The following is a 21,806-nucleotide window of genomic DNA, read 5'->3' on the forward strand; positions in this document are numbered from 1 at the left end:
TCAAGAGTTCCCAGTATCAGTGAAATCACAGACCAAGTTTAAAAAAAAAATGGCAAAGTTGGGTAGGAAGATGCAGTTGAAACTAAAAAATCATATCTGAAATAAGAGAGAGAAGGAAGATATCACCACTCTTTTATACATAGGAAAATAGGGAAGTGTTGGTAAAATAAATTTTTTCTCAAAGCATATATTAACCTGGCCCATTTAAAGCAATTTTATGTTTAATTTGGGATAAAATGTTCCTAGGATGGAGAAATGAGAGGATGTGGTAGATATGACCAGAAAAGATAAGTTTCAGAGTAATTACTAATAAGAAACATGAAATAAAGATAAATCAGGAAAAAAATGTTTCTCCCAACTAAATTAGTGTTTCAAATATGATAATTTTATATAATTATTGGTAATTTTTCCATTAGTAAAGTTTCATTAAATCAGTGTGATTTACATTCAATCTGATGTAGGAATGATGTCTGCACCTACCTCCCAGGGTTATTTTGAGGTAGGTGATGACAATGACAATTGATATAATAATTATAAAGTGCTTTGTAGAGTACTTGGCACACAATAAGTGCTACATAAATGTTAGATAGTGTTTTTATTATTGTTATCAGAGTAACACTAAGTAGTGACCTTCATTTCTTGATTTGGCTCATGGCATTATTTTACCTACTTTATAATTATTCTTTCTCATATCCTACTTAACAATGAAAATATCTATAATTTATATATACATACATACATACATACATACATACATACATATACACACACATCTACACACAAACTTCCTATCCTATGTAAAATGCAAACCTTAAAGACATCATCACCACTGAATTTATGCTACTGTGTGCCAGTAACTATTCCAAGTGCTTTACAAATATGATCTCATTTGATCCTCACAACAAGCCTGGGAGGGAGGTACCATTATCCCCAAGCACTTAACATCAAGCACATACTAGGCACTGGAGAGAAAAAGAAAGGCAAAGCCATGGTCCCTACTATCAAGGACCTTAGAAAATCCAATCAGTCAGACAACCTAGAAACTATTACATCTGTAGAAAACTTATGTCAGAAAGAAGACACAATCTATAGATGGAGCTGGGTAAAGCCTTTTTTGTAATACAACATTTTAGCTAAATCTTGAAGGGAACCAGGAACTCTCTTCTCCTAGGAGGTAAGAAAGGAGAGCATTCCAGGTATGAGGGTCAGCCAGCAAAAAGACCATTAAGGGCATGCTTGGAGTAGCAGGTAGGCCAGTAGCTGCGTGACAGACTCTTTGTAGGAGTCGCAGACTTAAGACTAATGGATTATAAAGAAGTTTTAATTCCAAACTGAGCAATTTGTATTTGATTATCGAAGTAATAGAGAGTCATTGAAGTTTACCAGGTTGGGATCATGGCAAAGTAAAGATTAGGCTGGAGTACAGTCTTGAAACAGGAAAAGCAATGGGAAGTCCGTCACTGTAGTCCATGTGTTAGATGATGAGGAACAGTACCCGAGTAGGAGTAGTGAGAAGGCAATGTCTAGTAGTGCCTGTGAAGACAGAAACAAAGTCTGGCCATAGAGTAGCTATCTGGTTTAAGTATAAGAAAGGAGTCAAAGAGAATGAATGAGATTTAAAACCTAAATGCAGAGGCATTTTGGTTGAATGGTGGGATCAGGAACGAGATTAAAAGAGTTTGACAGAAAAAGCAGTAGAGGCACCTAGTGTAAACAGCCTTCTCAAGGTGCTTAATAGAGAAAATGGGGAGAGATAGAATGAGAGCCAACAAGAATGGTCAGATCAAGTGAGAATAACTTTGTGCCAAAATGTTAGCAATCAAAAATAGAAAGAATTTAAGAATGTCAGTAACATAAAGTGTGCTTTTTGCTATTTCAAATCATTTATACATGTACAAAGTGAAGGTTAGTTTTCCTACTAGAGAAATGCTTCTCTACTTTCTGACTTAACAGAGACAATAAAGTATTATTTTAAAGCAGAAAGTGCATCAAAAACTAGACTGTTAATCAATCAATTAAATAATTTGTTTAAAAAAATTAAAATTTTAAAAAAACCTACTGTACCAAAACACAGAGAATCTAAATTTATATAAGTAGATTGGAGAGTAGAAAATGTGACATGGTAAATTAAGAGAACCATTGTGGAACTGGTGCTAATACTTTGGAGATGTTTACCTTTAGGACCCATAGAGAAGTAAGCAGATGGGGAAATATATACTCTAACAAAACCTAGGAAGAATTATTTTGCCTGGAAACTGATCTGATTAAGAAGGCTTAAAGTAAAATTAAAGATATAAGAAAATTGCTCACAAATGTCAAGACAGCAAGTGTTTATTAAGCCCTTACTTTGTCAGGTGCTGTACTAAGTGCTGAAGATAAAAATACAAACAAAAAGTCTCTGCCCTCAAGGAGATTATGTTCAAATGTGAGGCCATATATATTTGGATGCTGAAAAGCAGGGAGGAATATGTGGGGTAACCTGCTCACTGGCATAGTGATGAAGTCCTGAGAATGAATTGTGACTGGTCTGGGCTCTTCTTTAAAATTGAGGTTCTGGCAGGAGAACATTGTACACAGAGATTGATACATTATGGCATAATCAAATGTAATAGACTTCTACCAGTAGCAATGCAATGATCCAGGACAATTCTGAGGGATTTATGAGAAAGAATGTTATCCACATCCAGAGAAAGAATTGTGGGAGTAGAAACACAGAAGAAAAACAACTGCTTGATTACATGGTTCAATGGGGATATGATTGGGGACGTAGACTCTAAATGATCACCCTAGTGCAAATGTTATTAATATGGAAATAGGTCTTGATCAATGATACTTGTAAAACCCAGTGGAATTGCTTGTTAGCTACAAAAGGGATGGTGGGAGGAGGGGAGAGAAAGAATATGAATCATGTAACCATGGGAAAATATTCTTAATTAATTAATTTTTTGAATTTTTAAAAATAAAATTGAGGTTCTGGGAGGAAATATCCAGCAAACCATCTACCACAGGTTTGTGGTAGGTAGCAAGTGTGCCTTGAAAATAAAGTAGAGAGGCCCATAAATGTATAGAAAAGAATATCAAGGAAAAAGAGAAGTGGTCAGAATTTTCTAAGAGATTGTGATAATGATGTGAAAATTATCATGGGGAAGATAAACATCCTAAAACATTAACATTTTGAGAGGAGAGATTTTGAAGCATTCCTTGAAAATATAACTAGAATTCTTTGGCCTAAGAGTCTACCAAAGTCAGTCCATGAAATATGAGAGATTCTAAAAAATACAATCAGATAACACAGCCTAGGCATTGTATAAAGCTCTTGATACAAAGAAGGCAAAAACAATCCTGGCCCTCAGGGAGTTCATAGTCTAGTAAGGGAGAAGATGTGCATACTGCTGTGTACATATAGTGTCATCCTTAACACCTTACTCACACACCTAACACTTCCAACCTGGTGCCAAGTCTTGCCTTCAGATCTCATATATATCTCTTTTAAATCACTTTGACCCCACCCTGGCAGATCCATCACCTTATACCTGGCTTGTTGCAGTAACCTTTTCATTGATCTCTCTGCTTCATGTTTTTCCTGCTCTATTTAGTCTTCCTCTACACAGCTTTCTAAGAGGTTTTCCTAAAGTGTACATCTGACTCTATCAACCTCTGCAAAATAAAATCCATTGTCTCTCTTTTTTGTTACTTCTGGAATCATAGAGAAACTTCTCTGTGTGTCTCTTAAAACTCTTTATAATATAGACCCTTTCTCCTTGCCCAAACTTCTTACAAATTACTTTTCCTCTTTGTAGTATAGTAGCTACTTTTTGTTTCTCATAAATGGCATACCACTTTCATCTCAGTACCATTGTACTGACTCTTCTTACCTGGTATGTTCTTCCTCCTAATTTCCAAATATCTTAACATTCCTAGCTTCCTCTAAGTTCAAATACTACCTTCTTCAGGAGACCTTTTTTGGTCCCATCTACTATAATACTTCATATATAACTTTTTACATCCATGTTATCTCCCCCTTTAAAAGGTAAATGCCTTTAGGGCTGGAGCTATTTCTTTCTACTCTTAGGAGTTTAGTATAATCTCTGGGGCATACTAAGCATTTGATAAATGTTTATTGATTCCTTGATTAGTTGGTGAGAATAAAGATTATAATTCCTTCCATATCACTACTGCCCTTTCCCTTTTCTCTTATTCACACAAAGGTAAAAGTATATAATCAACAAAGGTGACTCAATTCCAGTCCAGCCAATAATTCAGGATATACTAATTAGTGTTGAAATTTTATGTGTTAAATCGCCTAGTCAGTTGTTGCCACCATGGCCTCCATCTCTATATTTTGCCTATTTTTCCCACAAGGAAGCATATGTTATCATTACTCTGCTTAGACTTTTCTTTCAGATTCCACTTCATAGACAAGAGATTGATAGACCTCTCTAGGTAAATTGTCTCAAGACAATTAAATAAGTGGTTCCATCTCTTAAGAGACACCAAAGACCAAATGATATAATGAGTTTTTAAAAATTTTATTCACAGTACATCTAGAGATGTATATCATTGAGAAGAGGTCCATAGACTTCACCAGAGTGCCAACAGGATCCATGGCACAAAAAACATTTAAGAATTCCTAATCTAGAGAGGACTGTAATATTCTCAAGCATGCAAAATAGGAAGTTTTTCATTTTTAAAATGAAAGTTCTTTTTCTTGTAGCTTCCAAAGGAAAATTACCTATTAAATGGATGGCTCCAGAGTCAATCAACTTTAGACGTTTTACCTCAGCGAGTGATGTGTGGATGTTTGGTAAGTGTTGATTTACTACTGATCTTTTTAAGCCTGCATGTCCTAGGAGCAAACTATTACTAGCTTTAGTCTGTACTCATTGAGTTATTTCTAGCTGCTTAATATTTGACATGCCAGATTAGCTTTTTTAGTTGTATATATTTTTGCATTTGTTGTTTTAGATTATTTTAAAGTATTCCGAGAAGATGATTTCCAAATTGTGTGGATTTTTATTTTTTTCTCCTCATTCTTGATGAAAAATCATTCACTGATTACTTTTAAAAATAATGAGATTAAAGGTAAAGAAGTATTTTTTAAATTGGATTTCCGGGGAAGAAAACATTTTTTATAAAAACCTTTTATTTGGGAATTTGACTAACAGTTCACAAATGGATATGGGAATCTGTGCTTATTATATTTTACTATGTTTCTCTAAAAATTATTTAGGTATATCCCACCTACTAATAATGACTAGCATTTATATAGCACTTTAGGGTTTCCAAAGTATTTTCCAAATTCGAACTCATTTGATCTTAATAACCCTGAGAGGTAGATGTTATTATTATCCTCATTTTATAGATGAGGAAACTGAGGCAGGCAAAGGTTAAGTAACTTTACCAGAGTCACATAGAAGCAAGATTCATATTCAGACCTTCCTATCTCCAAATCCCATTCTCTATCCACTGTGCCTCATAGCTGCTCTTAACATGTTTCAGAAAAAAAAATAACATAATGGGGGCAATTATGCACACAGGTATAATATAATGATCATTTGCATCTCAAGTCATCATAGGGTTTGATTATAACATTAAACTACATTCTTAGAGGAAAACCATGTGTAGAATATTTACATTTAACATGTATTGATATGCCAGCCTCTGTACCTACTTCATTACTTTTTAATAATATTTTATTTTCCCCTATTACATGTAAAAATAATTTTTTGACATTCATCTTTAAGTTTTGAGTTCCAGATTTTCTCCCTTCAGATCCTCCTTCTTTATCCCTATCCTCACCTCTCTGAGACAATAAGCAATCTGATACAGATTTTACATATGCAATCATGTAAAACATTTTTTCATATTAGCTATTTTGTGGAAGAGATCTCAAATAAAAAATAAAAAGAAAATTAAAAACAATATGTTAAAGTCAAATTTAACTTTCACACTTTTTGTTTACTTAAGTAGAAATTTGAAGGAATAAAATCATACCTTGAGGGGGGAATAAACAGTATTAGGAACAGTAGAGGAAAATATAAACTTAACACAATTTTAAATGTGTATAGATTAAATAATATAATAAATGAATAAGTGAAAGATTGGCTTAAAAAATAGTACCCTGCAGCATACTTTGCTTACAAGAAACACTTTTAAAAAACAAAAGACATACACAGAATAAAAATGAAGGAAAACCTCATTAAAATCAGTCTACCTCTCAATCAAAAACTAAGGTTTCAATAAATAAATATAAACTGAGGTTTCAGCCTATCATCACATACATCAACCTATCATACTGAAATGGTTTTCCATTTCATTCTCCAGCTCATTTTACAGATGTAGAAGCTGAGGCAAACAGAATTAAGTGTCTTCCCTAGGGTCACACAAGTAGTAAGTGTCTGTCTGAGGCCAAATTTGAACTCAAGTAGATCAGTCTTCCTTGCTCCAGGCCCAGCACTTTTATTCACAGTGCCACTAAGTTGCCCAGAAAGACATTGACATCATTTGATTTTAATATATATGCTACCATTACCTTCTCTTCCCATCTAAGGTCCAGGTATTATGTCATTTACGTGTCTTGGATAAATCCATGATCAGATGATATAGTAGAAAGAGATTTATTATGCCTCTAATTACTTTTTGTATTTTTACTTCTTTAAAGTTGAATTTGATCTCCAAGGTTTTTTTCCAGTCTTTAATGTTGTATTATCATATGAAATGCCCTCTTACTTAGTCAAGAAACTGAAGAAGACTTAGGATGCAGTATTTATCAAAAACAATCATATAGAAGGAAGTCATAAATGTTTGCTTAATTGATTTTAAATGTCAAAAGAGTAGATTTCAAGGCCAACCAAATTTAACATGTCAATGGGTCTGTAGCTCATTTTCCATATGTATCAAAATTGATCATTAAAACCTTATTCTAAGTCATATTCAAAGACAGTGGCTTTAAAACTTTGTGATAGGAAAGTTATTAACTTTCCTTCCTGAAATATATTCAATATTCTTCAGAGATTTCCTGAACTTATATACAGTTATTATAATCTATCATCCAATTATATTGCATTTTCTGTCTTCTATAAGACAATATTATTTCTTCAGTTCCTTCACTTTTCTCCCAGAATTCATAGATCATGAAATGATGCTAGATACATTCAAATCTCAAAGATTTTGATTTGAAAGGAAACTCCACGGCCACCTTGTCCATCCTTTGCATATTATGGAGGAGCCCTTTAGAAGTAATGTGCTGAAGACTATAGGGAGTAAATAATAGAGCCAGGATTTGAAACTGGATTCCCTGATGCCCCATCCAACACACTTTCCAATAATCAAACTATTTAAGAAAAACTACTTGCTTTATTTAAAGTGTACTGGAAAGAATTTTTTACCTTAGGTCAAACATTGAGACAGAGCTCAGTGGAAAACTTGATGATGTTTGAATTCTCAATACAATTACTTATAAGATCATAGGGTTTAGAGCTGAGAAGAGCCATAGAGATATCAAGACCAGCTCCACTCAGTTTATAAAAAAGGAAGCAGCCTAGAGATTTATAATAACTTGTACCCTGTACAAAAAGTAATAGGGATTAAATTCAAATCCAAGTTTTCTGATCTCTGACACAATAGACCATGGCACCTCTCCAAGGCATCTCCCAAAAACCTTAGAAGAGTCCACAGAAATAAGAATGTATGGCACTATAAACTCCAATCAAATGCCTTTGGATCTCTGAGGAAAAATATATATATATGTGTAGGAAAAGGTGTTCTTTTTATGTCCAAATTTGACAATCCAGGAACACAGGATATCATGTCTAATGGTCTTTACCCCCTTATTATAGCACATTTCCTTAAACATTGGCATATATCACAGTGAATCTCTTCCCTACAAACTTCTACACTCTGTGAAAGATGGAATTGAGTCTTAATCATTATGGTGTGCTAGTTGTCTTACAACTGTATCTTACACATAGGTACTTACTAAATATTGCCACTGATTGTAAAATGCCATATATTTTCCCATTAACCTATGCCCTTAAGAGGTCATTTTGAATGTTGCGTTTTTATAATTTGAGATTGCTGTGTTATGTACTCTGTATTTTTTTTAAGCACATTTAAGTTTATTGGAAACTAAAATTAATTTGCTTCTTTTGTTTTGTTTTCCTTCTGCTTCACAGGTGTATGCATGTGGGAAATTTTGATGCATGGTGTAAAGCCTTTCCAAGGAGTGAAGAACAATGATGTAATTGGTCGAATTGAGAATGGTGAACGGTTACCAATGCCTCCAAATTGCCCTCCTACCCTCTACAGCCTTATGACAAAATGCTGGGCATATGATCCCAGCAGACGACCCAGGTTTACTGAACTCAAAGCACAGCTCAGGTAGGGTATATGGTGGTGTTTTTTTTCCAGTATATTTTATCTTTTTTAAAACAGAAAAAATCCACTGCCTCCCCCTTTCCCCTCCACAGTGAGAACAAAAGAAAAACAAAACCAGTGTATACCAATATACATAGTCAAGTAAAACAAATTTTCACAATGATTTTTGTCTTATTCTGCACTTTACCTCTCTATCAAGAGGTAGGTATCATGCTTCATCACTTGTCCTCTAGAATCATGATTAATTTACACCAATAAGAGCTGCTCATTCTTTCAAAAGTTGTTTGTCTTTATCATATTGTTATTGTCTTTTTATTCTGTTCACCACACTGCATCAGTTTATATATGTCTTCCCAGATTTCTCTGGAACCATCTTATTCATCATTTCTTATAGCACAGTAGGATTTCATCTATCAATTTATATACCATAATTTGTTCTGTTATTCCCCAACTTATGAGGAATTCTTTGCTTTTTTTGCCACCCCAAAAAGGGTTATGAAAATCAGCTGCTCATTCTTAGTTTGTTTTGCTCAAAGCTTATTAGCCCAAAGCCCATAAAGTACCCTCTCACTAAGTCTCCCTTCTCCCATTCCCAAAACTGATGTATTTGGGGACCCAACTACATGTATATATTCTTCTCTCCTTTAACCAGTTCAGATGTCAGCTGCTTTTCCTACCCCTAACTCTTCATTGTATAAATATCTATTTGCACATCCTGATTATATAGAATGATTTTCTCTGGCCTTCCTTTCTCTTCTCCCCACCTCTCAGTATATTTTTCCCCTCTTTTTCCATTCTTCCCTTAATATGGGAACCTTATGAGAACCTTAACAAGGGATAGCTGACTTCTGACTTGAAGCTAGGGCAGAGCTCTGTGAATGGAAGGTCTGGACTGGTCCTGTTCCTTCTTGGGGGTATTAAATTTAATTGTGGTTGAGACTGAAATATATTAATTGGGTGATCATCAGGGATTTAATTTCTAAATCCCAAAATGAATAAAAGTAAATGGAATTTATGGTAGTTTATTTACAATAGAGGGAAGATATACACACACACACACACACACAGAGACAGAGACAGAGACAGAGAGAGAGAAACATAGGGTCACTAAGTCAGACTTTCACTCGCCAACAGTGACCATCTAAAAGGATAAGCAGTCTGGGTGTCTGTCTTCCAGTCTCTCCTCCGAATCAGAGAGCTCTTCGATCTCCTAGAATCGAATATCAAATTGAGTATGTCAGTTTATCTTCTTCTGGCCTCTCATCCTCTTTTTAAACATCTTTTTCTCTTGTGTCACCTCCCCTCAATTTCATGTCTACCAATATCACAGCAGGCACTTTTTTCCCCGGGACTGCCCACTCTTTAGTTCACACTCTCTTTGGTTAGATTATACCTTTTGGGTTACCTTTTTTGATTAGTTCACCTTTTGTAGTTACTTAACACCTTTTTGTAGTTAAAATGGGTAGGTCTACTTAAAATACTGAGTTATCACTTTTTGTAGATTAAATCTAAAAATAGATTGTGGATTACAATTCAATCTTCCCAATAAAGAAAGAGCTAAATACCTTCATTGTTATAATCAGGAGATTACAATTTAATCTTCACAATGAAGGAAGAGCTAGTATCTTCATTGTTACAATCAGGGGAGAGCTAAATCCAATCTTCACCAGGGAATGGAGTATTGTCTTGTTTCAGGATCTCAGGCATAATGCAGTAACTTTCAGGACTCCTACATGGTCTGAGCCAAGATAAAGTTTAATTATTGTCCTCCATGTCTGAGATCTGAAAGTTCCTGACCTGAATTTGGGTCTATGCAACAACCAATTGTTTTTTTTGGCTCAAACACTGTCAATCAACTAGGAATTAGGCCTAGATTTGCTACTTTGGTTATTCCTCTGCAGCTTGAGACTCATTGATGCTACTACTTACTTTTGAACCTGCTACTTTGTTGGCGATCATCCAAGGCAGAACTCCACCCCCAGGCACAGGTCCCCTCATCAGTTTACACTACATCTCTGACCCCAAACTAGGCCTCGTCAACACCTCATTATGGATCTGGGGGTGCCATGGTTTGAGTGTGTGAATGCTGCATACTGGTTCTTCATTAGATAATCCTTCCTCTTGTTCTACAAACAGATTACCCCCTTCATTCAATTATATATTCTTACATCTCTGTAATGGTATTTTTTGCATTGTTCCATACATTTATTTCATCATTTCTAATATGATTTTTACATACCTATTTACATCCACCATATGTCTTTCCATTTTCCTTTGGTTCCTTCAGAGGCTGTGATATCACGTGGTTTACTATAACAGATAATCCCCAGAAAAACATCTTTAAAAACAGGTCTTTCATTACTAGAGAAGCTTAGAGTAATTGACCATATACCTTTATATTTGCAATCCAGCACATTTTCCTCCTTCTGTTCAGTTTTGGGGTAGTTCATTGTCATGTACACATACATGCATACAGATTTATACATTTATGTTTTCTCCAAAGTTAGTAGTGCTCTCTTGATTACTAAATCCAGTAACCTTCTTTGTAATCATCCTCTACCTCTTGGCAATATTAAACACTATTGGCCATACCCTTCTTGAAGAAATCTCCTCCCTATATTTTCATGACACTGTTCAATTGTGTTTCTATTCCTGCTTGTTGGAGGTAAATACTTCTTTCTTTTTTGGAGGATCATAAACCATATCTTATCTACTATGCATGGTTATACCTCAGATTCCGTCATGGGCTCTTTGGTGGTCACATCAGTTCCCAGGGCTTTGTTATCTCTTTGTACATGATTCCTAATCTGTATATCCAAGACCTCATCCCTCCTAAGCTCCATTTCCTCATCTCCATTTACTTGCTTCACATATCTTTCTGAATATCTCATTTACATCTCAAGTGCAATATGTCCAAAAATGGATTCATTATTATTTACCCTATACCCTCCCCTCCTCTTGACTGTCCTATTTTCTATTAATTTCACTGCCATTCTACTAGGCACCCAGATTTGAAAATGCGAGTTATCCTCAATTTCTCACTCTCTCTCACCACCTATGTATACTATCTGTTGTAGAATCCTGTTAATTCTGTAGCTAAAACATATTATGTCCATCTAGGATTTTTTTTTTAAATCTTCCCTGATGAAAGTACTTTATGGTCAGCCTCCCACATTACTTTCTAGGATCATTAATCATTTCTCCCCCTCATTTATTCTACTTTCCAGTTCTACTGGCCTGTTGCTGATCTTTCTGTATGACATTCTCTTTGTTCTTCATGTGCCTTGCCTTGTTCCTCACTCCTCTCTTCTCAGAACCTGTATCTTCCTTAGAGATTTATCTTATTTAGGGGCCACTTATTCCATGAGGTTTTTTCCTAATGCCACCAGTTGTTAGTGCCTCAGAAAAATTACCTTACACTTATTTTGTATGCATGTTGTATTCCCTAGGAGAGTATAAACTCCTTGGGGGTGGGATTGGTTTCTTTCCTTTTTTTGACTTGGTATTTCCAGCTCCTTACATAACACTTGGTGCCTTCAGAATGCTAAATAAATGCTTGTTGAATGGAATCGAACTGAATAGAATCACTTCTAAAGACTCTAGATTGTTTAAGAACCAAAGTGATGTTTCTAAACTTGATGAAATTAGCACAATATTATCTTCAAACAGGAACATCTAGAGAACTTTACCCTTAATAGGAGATATTTGTTCCACTGAGGTTCTCTAGGACTTTGACCTCTTTCCTTCATTAGTCCTGACTCTAATTTTCAACATTTTTGCTGACTTTTCCTTATGCCTACATTTGCATTAAAGTTTCAAAGTGTAAAAGGTTGGGGTTTTGGGGGGCGTTGTTTGTTTTTTAGACATTATTAATGAATTATTTTTAGGTTTTTCTCTTCTTCAACATTTTCAACAAATTTTGATAGATTATAGCTATCATCATATTCTTTTTGCTTTTGTGCTTGAGCCCCTCCTATAATGTTAGATACCAAGTATCCTATGATATTTTATTTTATATTCCTATAAATTTCCAATAAAACCAATAATGCCCATTTTGTTGTTTCTCACAGAAGAATCTCTGAGCACTCACTCTTTTATTTACCCATAACATTCTTATGACTTCTGACTTCATATATAACCTATTATTTTTGCTAAGATGAGATTCCTCCAGTAGTATATCAGCATGGCCATTAAACAAGTGTTTCATCCTTCAAGTGTCAATGGGATAATGTTTATAGGTTATCTTAATATTGTAATTCTTAGCATGCACTCTCACCATCACTCGAGAAAGAGAAGAGGACTGGCCAGCACTAAGAGCCATTTTTTTAAAGTTTCTATTTCGTGAATTTTCATAACCAAATAGTTCATCATATTCTACTGGCAAACTCATGTTCTCAGCATTTTGAATTTGTGGGAAAACCTTACAGAAATAATTTGATCGCATTGCTTTTGAAAACTCTTGGTCATCTCACAGATTTATAGATTCACAGAATTTCAGAGTTGGAGTGTTCCTCCCAGGCCATCAAAATCAAACCTTTGCCTAAATAAGAATCCTCTCTATAGCCTCTTGAAAAAGGGATCATTCAGTCCTTGCTGGTAGACCCAGTTGGTTGGCCATTGTCCTTTGTCCTCAGAGGACCAAAATTGCAACTATGTCAAGCTCAATGTGCAGTGTTCTTTTGAGCAACTGAAATTCTTCTTTGCCCATAAGGCATAGTGCCTTCTTTGATGTGGGCACACCATCCTAGACAGTCCTGTGCCAGTGTCTCCAATGCCTCACAATCAATACCAGAGTTCTTCATAGAGACCTTGAAAGTGTCATTGTGTTGCTTCCTCTGACTTCTGGATTAGAACTTGCTTTGTGTGAATTCCCAACAAGATAATCTTTTAGGCAAATAAAATAAATAAAAATATTTTTTTAAAATTAAGCAGTATGGTTTATTAGCCCATTAGAGTTGCACTCTGCTTATGGACCTACAATAAGGACAGACGCATTAGCTCCAAGGCAGTTCATTCTATTTTTGGATAGCTCTAATTATAAGGCAAATTTTTTCCCTTTACACAAGCCTGATCTGATTTCGTTAAAATTTTTACATATTCTTCCTATTTCTTTCCTCTTTGATTGAACAACTCTAATCCCTCTTCCACATGACAGCCTTTCAAATACTTGAAGACAGCTATCCTAAGCCTTTTCTTCTCCAGATTTAAACATTCTTAGTTCCTTAAACTGATGTTTTTTGGAGGCCATTTATCATCTTGGATGCATTTGATATCAGAGTTCTTGAAATGTGGCATCCAGAACTAAACACTATAATCAGATATAATTTAATCAGGGCTGAATGCAAAAGGACTATTCTCATCCTAACCTGGATATTTTGCCTTATTTAATGCACCCTAAATTTACATTAGCTTTTTTTGGCTGCCATATTGTACTACTTATTCCATAATGAACATATCCACTAAACTCAGGACTTTTTCAGATGTACTTTTAAATAGCCATTCCTTCCCCAATCTTATATTTATTAATCTTTTTTCTTAAGCCATTTGTGTGACTTTGCATTTATACCTATTAAATTCAATAATATTATACTTGCATTATATTTTAGATTATTAAGAACATAAAATCAAAATTTAGAAGTGAAAAGAAGTGTTAAGATCATTTACTCCTAGACCTTTGTTTTAGATATGAGAAATTGAAGTACAGAGAGAATCAGAGCCTTTTCCAAAGCCAGACAGGCAATAAGTAAATTAGCAATATTTAAGCCCAAGTCCTTTGTCTATGAGAGACTGGGTTCTAGAATCACTGCGATCCCTTTCAGTTTTAGAATTCTATAACTCTAAAGACAATGATTCCATTGGTTAACATGCTTTATGTAGCACCTACCACAGCATTATGAAAACCTAGCCACCTAACAAGAATTATTTGGCAATGATACAATGCAAATACAAAAATACTCAAGAGACTTAGTGATCAATACCTCAAGAAACCTCACTAATACTTATTTTTTACTTCATAACAGATAACTCAAAGTTAAGCTGTTAAAAACAATTCATACCTTACAAACATAAAACAGGATGTAAAGAAGACAATCTGAGTCATGAGGAAATCACCTACCGAAAGTATGACCACATTACTATTCTTATGGAATTGTTTAACAAGCTTCATCATGAAACCCACTTTCTTCAAATATTACTGAAAGACAAATTGTAGCCAAAGTCAGTGTTAAAAATGAATGAGATCTCAAAGGATTAAATAATGAATAGTTTTAAGAACAAAGGAATTGAGAAATGTATTCTTAGCTGACCTGGGATAAAGGAAACATAAAACTTATTATTTATTCATCTTAAGTCATTAAACAGCTCAAGATTTAGAGAATGTTGATTTTTCATTAAAAGAACAATATATGTGGCTATATAAGTAAAACTGTATATTATAAAGCTAAACTTTATTTTTTCATTTGTAAATCTTGCATTATAAATATGCAAAGATAAAACTTCATTTCATTTTTTTAAAAAATTCATTTCATATTATGCAAAGATTCTACCAAGATAAATCTTTCCATATATGTTGGAAGGTCATGAAAAACTGAGCAACTAGGTGGTTCAGGGGACAGAGTCCCGGTTGGGTTCAAATTTGGCCTCTGATACTTTCTAGTTGGGCAAGTCACTTAGCCACCTTAGCCTAGCTCTTACTGCTCTTTTGCCTTGGAGCCTATCAATTCTAATGGTTCTTGAAACTATCGATTCTAAGACAGAAGGTAAGGATTTTTTTAAGTGAATATCAATACATAAAAGTAGAGATAAAAATAATAAAAGACCATTGACCTGGTTATTAGGAAACCAGAATTACCTGAGACAAGTAACTTAGCTTTTCTAGGTTTTACCCATGAAACAAGTAAACCTAATTATTTCTAAAGACACTATAAGAGGTAAAATAACTTAGCATCCAGCCAGAGCATAGTGAGGGAAACAATAGTAACAATTGGATTTAAAAAGTTATGACATAAATCTCAAGGCCCAACTCTATTTTATGCAATCTTTATGACCGGGGACGTCAGTTAACTTCCCTATATCCCAATTTACTTAACTATAAAATGAGTATAATAATATTTGTATTCTATACATATCTCACAGGATTCTCAAAGATATAAAATGCAACAGTGTAAAAATAAAATACTCTGGAATTATAAAAGTTAATTAATATGAAAGAAATAGCCAAAAATTATTCCAGTAAGCAGAAATACACCTAAAGAAATAGACTCGATCAGAATAGGACTGCTTTAAATTCTATCTTCTAGGGCAATTTAAACCAAGTCTGAAACTATTGCTACATGTTAGACCTTTATGTTAGACTTGTGATCAATTTTCCCTATTCTCTTTTTCTGGTCAAAGGACATACATGTTCTTCAAAGAGGAAAATGTACTATCAGTAGCCTGGAAAATTGTTTAGGATTACTAATAATCAGAGAATACAGACTAAAATTACCCAAAAGTGTTATTTTACACCTATCAAGTTAGCAAAGATCTGGGACTTTTAGTGGACTACAGACTCCTTATGTATCAGCAATACAATGTAGTAGCCAAAAAAGCTAATGCAGTCTTAGGTTGCATTTAGCAAAGCAAAACATTGAGGTTTAGGAAGGTAATCATCCTGTTGCATTCTCCCCTGGTTTAAGATTAGTGATGTTGCATTCAGTTGTGGGTGCCATTTTTTGTCTAGGGGGCAGGTGGGTGGGTAGCTCAGTGGATTGAGAGCCAGGCCTAGAGAGGTCCTGGTTTCAAATCTGGCCTCACACACTAACTAGCTGTGTGACCCTGGACGACTCACTTAATCCCCATTGCCCAGTCCTTACCATTCTTCTGCCTTGGAACCAATATACAGTATTGATTCTAAGGTGGAAGGTAAGAGTTGTTTTGTTTTGTTTTCAAGTCTACTAATAAATTGAAGAACATCTAAGATGGTGTAGAACCTCAAAAGCATGACATATGAGGATGATTTTAGGTAATTAAGAATGTTTTCAGTCCAGAGAAGGAGTCTTAGGTAGGACATGATAACTGGCTTGATAAATTTAGAGGACTTTCATTTGGGGAAAAAAAAACAGATTAGACAGGACAGTCCTGTAGGTAGAGTGAGAGACTAACCTAATTTATAGGCCCTATTAGTACCCATTTGATGTCGATACCCCAAGGAATGCCACCTGCACTTTTGAGTAGATCCCCTATGAAGTATTTACATACAAATTAAATTTTCTACAGGTATGAATAAGTTGTGATTTGCTTCTTTGGAGGGAGCACCCACAATGATGAGATCATAGATTAGTCAAAGTATCAAAATAAGTTTAATCATATCCTTCAAGTCATGCACCAATGCCTTCTCAATATAAAGAGATACCCCTGGGTTCTTGAAGCCTATACCAGAGGAATACAAGCTCTGGCATGTCTTAGGAAGCTAAAAAAGATTTTGAATGTGACTTCACCTGTGTATTGCATATCTCCTGTCTAAGGAACAAAATACCTAAATCTCTAGGGTGGTGAACTTCAGTTGCAGCAACTCATGAAGAGTGGTGGGCTTGGACATGTTGAGTTTAAGATGAATTCTCTCCCTTCTCACAATCACCTCTTGGAATCCTTCCCTTTCTTCTACATTAAGCTCAAGCTAAATCTTCTGTTTGTACATGCAGTCTTCCCTATTAGAATATAAGCTCCTTGAGGTTCAAGTCAGTTTTGCTTTTGTCTTTTTATATCTTCAGTGTGGTGCACAGTACCTGACACTAAGAACTGAATAAATGTTTGTCTATTGATTAATTTCTCCAAAGGCATGGAGGACCTTCAGTGTGTGCTAGTAGAGAGAGTACCTATGCCAACAAAATCATGAATCTCAGGCATTAAAGGATTGTGGTGCCTTTATAATCAACTTTTATGAAAACATTAATTTTTACAAAAATGAAAGCATCTGTGACAAATACTTCAATCTATTATGATCCTTCAGATTATTTCACTTAATTATAGTAAATGTGTAATAGGGTCATCTTAGCTCTGCTTATTTCATTAGCCTTTTTCATCTTTCTATCTTAATGGTCATATCATCTCCTTTATATTTTTATACAAGTCGTATGATGATAATTGACAGAGCTAGATTTGAAAACCAAGGTTCTCTTTTATTTTAAAGGTAATTCTCTTTCTACAATATCTTGCTGCCTTATCACTATAAATGTCTTAATACAAATAGGCCCCTTTTGTTGTTACAAATTCCTGGTAGTGGAACCCAAATTTTTTTTTTACAATCTGGGAACCAATTCTTATCCTGTTTTTCAAAAACAATTTTGATCCCCTATTTAAGGTTATAATTTGGTCTTAAACTAGTAGTTCAAAGTTTGATCGGTGGCATGAAGTTGCTTGTTTTATTCTGTTTTTTGAAAAGTGGTTTTGTATATGCATCCAAAATTCCTTCCCAAGGTGGTGTCAGAATTCTTCCTTAGTCATCATGCTTGTCTGTTCCCTTTTCTTGTGATCCTAATGAGTTCTCATGTTGCAGAAATCCCAGAGTTAGAAGGGACCTAGTGATTATCCAGTTCACTCTAAACCTGAACAAGAATATTCTACAATATACTTATCCTGTGGCTATATGGTTTCTTCTGAGAGACATCCAGTAAAGAGAAATCTGAAAACAGCCTATTCCTTTTTTTTTTTTTAACCTCACTCTTAGAAGAGTTGGTAAGGGATAGCAATGGGGGGTTAAGTGACTTGCCTAGGGTCACACAGCTAGGAAGTGTCTACATCCAGATTTGAACCCAGGACCTCCTGTCTCTGGGCCTGGTTCTCAATCCACTGTGCCACCCAGCTGCCCCACCAATTCCCCTTTTGAAAACCCAGATTGTTGGGACATTTTTCCTTGCTCCAAACCTAAATTTTCCTCTCACTTCTCTCTGAAGCCAAGCAGCATAGGTCTAGTCCCTTTTCCATTTGAGAGCCCATCAAAGAGTTCATCAAAAAGTTAAACATTATGGCTTCTTCAGCCCGAACCTGGTTCCTTAATTCATCTCTCATATGGCCTGATTTCCCCATTCGTTTTATGTAAAATAAAACATAATCTTTTTTCTCTAAGCATCTTATATTCATCTGACAGTTTTCATGGCAATGGTACCCCTAAACTATAAATTCCTTTTACTATTTAAACATTAAGATGTAAATGCTACCCTCAGTTTAATAGTCATCCCAAGATCAAATTTACATTTAAGTATTCACCATAGACCACAAGCATCCATTTCCTACTATTACTAGGTACTAAACGAAGCCCTGAGAGAAGTCAAAAGCAATATCTGTTTTCAAGGACCTTACATTCTAATGAGAAAGGCTACCTGTAAATCACTAGGGTACATAGAGCTATGTGGCAAAGTGGATTGAAGGCCAGGCCTGGGGTCAGGAAGACTTGAATTCAAATCCAGCTTCAGACACTAGTGGTGTGACCCTGGGCCAGTCACTAATTCTGTTTGTCTCCATTTACTTATTTGTAAAATGAGCTGGAGAAGGAAGTGGCAAACCACTCAGGTATCTTTGCCAAGAAAACTCCAAATAGGGTCAGTAGTCAGACATGACTGAAATGACTGAACAACAACACTGTACAAGATATATACAGAGTAAACAGAAGCCATCTGAGAGGCATCAGCAGCTGGGGGTGGAGGGGGTCCAGAAAAGTCCTCTAAAAGGTGAGACTAGAACTGAGGTTTTTGTTTTGTTTTGTTTTGTTTTTTCAGTAAACCAAAATTAAGAGAAGCGATGGGGCAGGGAATTCCTGGCTTGGGTACAAAAGCATAGAGGCCAGAGATGGATGATGTGTTGGAAGGACTACAGATAGCCTACTCTTGCTAAATCATGGAATGCTTGGAGGAGAGTGAAGTGTAAGAAAACTGGAAGAGTTAGGAAGGGGCTGGCTTTTGATGCCAAACAGAAGTTTATGGAAAGGAGGTAACAGAGTCTAGAATTCATTGGGCAGGGAAGTGATACGGTCAAACTTAAGCTTTAGTAAAATCATTTTGAGGGTAGCTGGGTGGCCCAGTGAATAGAGAACCAGGCTGGGAGACAGAAGGTCCTGGGTTCAAATCTATATTCAGGCACTTCCCATCTGTGTGAGCTCAAGGCAGATCACATAACCCTCAATGCCTAACCCCTACTGTTCTTGCCTTGGAACCAGTACTTAGTTAGTTAGTTAGTTAGTTAGTTAGTTAGTATCAATTCTAAGATAGAAAGAAAGGGTTTTAAGAAAGAAAGATCACCTTAGCAGCGAAGGATGGATTGGAGTAGGGAAAAAACCTGAGGCAGGGAGATGAGTTAGAAAGCTGTTTCAAGAGTCTAGTGTGAGCTGATGAGGCCTTGAAGCAAGGTTACAGCTATGTGAATAAAGAGATGACTTGTGTGGAAAATGTAACTGTAGAGAAAACAATATTAGGCAACAAATGAGATGTGTTGTGTGAATCAGAGTGAGGAATTGGAGATGACAGAGCAATAACGAGCCAGTTCAACCTCTCATACTAACCCATTAAGATTTTTCTGGATTTGTATTTTATAACCCATGATGTTAGCTATTCCTTTTAAGGTTGTGCTAATTTTTAAGCTAAATTTAAGATTTAGCTAAATTACCTAAATCTGCTAATTTGATAAGTAAGCTTCTGTCAAGCCATTAATAAAATTATTGAACAGAACACAGCCAGCTAGAGAGCCCTGTAGTACTCCACTAGAGGCTTTTTTTTTTTTAAATTAAAAGTGTTTTGAGAACTGAACTAAATTAAGGCATAATTGAGAAATGTTTAACAAAATAAATAAAAATACAATGCAACATAGATAATATTAATTTGTCATTTTCCGAGTCAACATACTGCCTCTGGGATCTGTTTCTATGTGAGTTTTACACCACTGCTCTTAGTTGCTGTTGCTCTAGTAATCACCATTCTTTAGGTACAGATTTTCAACTGATGAAAAATTCACTTCACCTGTCAGTTCACCAATTGCTCTTCATCTTGTCAGTTAATGAAAAGGAATTTATTAGCTGTCTGATCTGTGTGAGCCAATGCAATGGCATACACATTTCGATACGGTTTTGATTTATAACAGTTGTGGTCATATGTTCATGCATACTGGACTCACTCAGAATGTCTGACCTTGGTGTGAGGAAGTCAGTCATTTCAAGTATATAGTCAAATAGGATCAAAAAGGAAAAGAGAATAAAAGATGGAAATTAACTCCAAGAACTGGTTACTATTGCTGTGAATTGACCTTTATTGGATGAACTGTGAGAAAATTAGTGGGAGTTGTGGAAAACAACTGCTAATCATTGGTATAAAGAAAATGCTTGTTGTGGGTAAGACAGTACAAATACAGGAGTACCAAAGATTAGAAAAAGGTAACTTTTACTGATGAAACACTTCTCAAGAGGAAAATATAACCGTATAAGATGGAAAAAAATCACAGTTGATGATCATAAATGTGATAGCAGTGAACTCACAAAAATAGAGGATAGGAAAAAGGATTAAAAAGCAAAATGCAGGAGCTAACTAACTAGATGGCTCAGTGGGTTAAGAACCAAGCCTAGAGATGGGGGTCCTAGGTTCAAATTTTGCCTCAGGCACTTCCTAACTATGTGACCCTGGGCAAGTCACTTACCCCCCATTGCCTAGCCCTTACCATTCTTCTACCTTGGAACCAATACACAGGATTCTAAGACAGACGGTAAGGATTAAAAAAAAAAAAGTAGAATGCAACCATATTCTATTGTCTAGAAACACTTGAAACATAAAAATTCACATAGTACTTTAATAGAATTTTATGGAAGTAGAGATATGTTAGATAAAGAAACATAATTTTTTCCACTGATTTTTATGGGAATACAAAGAATATATAACTCTCATTTAACATAGCATCTTTACAAAAACTGAAAAGAGCATTGTCATAAAAACTTAAAAACCAAGAAAACAAGTATTAAAAAAAAACATCCTTTACAAACTACAATGCAATCAATATTATATTCAATAAAGGACCGTTGATAACACTGTGGATGGAGGAGAAGACCTAAGTTTGATTACTGCCTCAGGAATACTATCTGTGTGACCCTAAACAAGTCAGTTAACTTGATTTATCTCATCTGCAAAATGGAGATAACCGTATTACCACATCACAAGTTTATTATGCAGATAAAATGAGATAATGCTTGTAAAACACTTTGCAAACCTTTAAATGCTATATAAATGCTAGACGTTATTAAAACAAAAGATTAAAAATCAGGGATAACTAGGTAATACAGTGGATAGAGTGCCATGCCTGAAATCAAGACAACCTGAGTTCAAATTTGGCCTCAACCACTTCCTAGCTTTGTGACCCTAGGCAAGTCATTTAATCTCAGTTGCCTAGCCCTTAATGCTCTTCTGCCTTAGAATCAA

General features: G+C 35.2%; 1 protein-coding gene and 1 long non-coding RNA gene across 14 annotated transcripts in view; one reads left to right on the forward strand and one right to left on the reverse strand.

The window, feature by feature from the left end:
• The window catches only part of PTK2 (protein tyrosine kinase 2), a 426,082-nt gene that overhangs the window by 329,290 nt on the left and 74,986 nt on the right, over positions 1–21,806 (forward strand). For all 13 annotated transcript variants that reach the window (XM_056823019.1, XM_056823011.1, XM_056823017.1 and 10 more), the window contains 2 exons: positions 4,715–4,804; positions 8,175–8,379. In XM_056823019.1, coding sequence (XP_056678997.1) covers positions 4,715–4,804; positions 8,175–8,379 — 295 coding nt within the window. The remainder of the gene's footprint in view (positions 1–4,714; positions 4,805–8,174; positions 8,380–21,806) is intronic.
• LOC130458323 (uncharacterized) overlaps positions 9,389–21,806 on the reverse strand; it is a 36,981-nt gene continuing 24,563 nt past the window's right edge. Inside the window, exons 2-3 of the long non-coding RNA XR_008917483.1 lie at positions 10,616–10,686; positions 9,389–9,586 (exon numbers count right to left, since the gene is read on the reverse strand). This is a non-coding gene — a long non-coding RNA (uncharacterized LOC130458323). The remainder of the gene's footprint in view (positions 9,587–10,615; positions 10,687–21,806) is intronic.

The sequence above is a fragment of the Monodelphis domestica genome, chromosome 3 (genome assembly GCF_027887165.1).
Source record: "Monodelphis domestica isolate mMonDom1 chromosome 3, mMonDom1.pri, whole genome shotgun sequence".
In the NCBI taxonomy this organism is placed as follows: Eukaryota; Metazoa; Chordata; class Mammalia; order Didelphimorphia; family Didelphidae; genus Monodelphis; species Monodelphis domestica.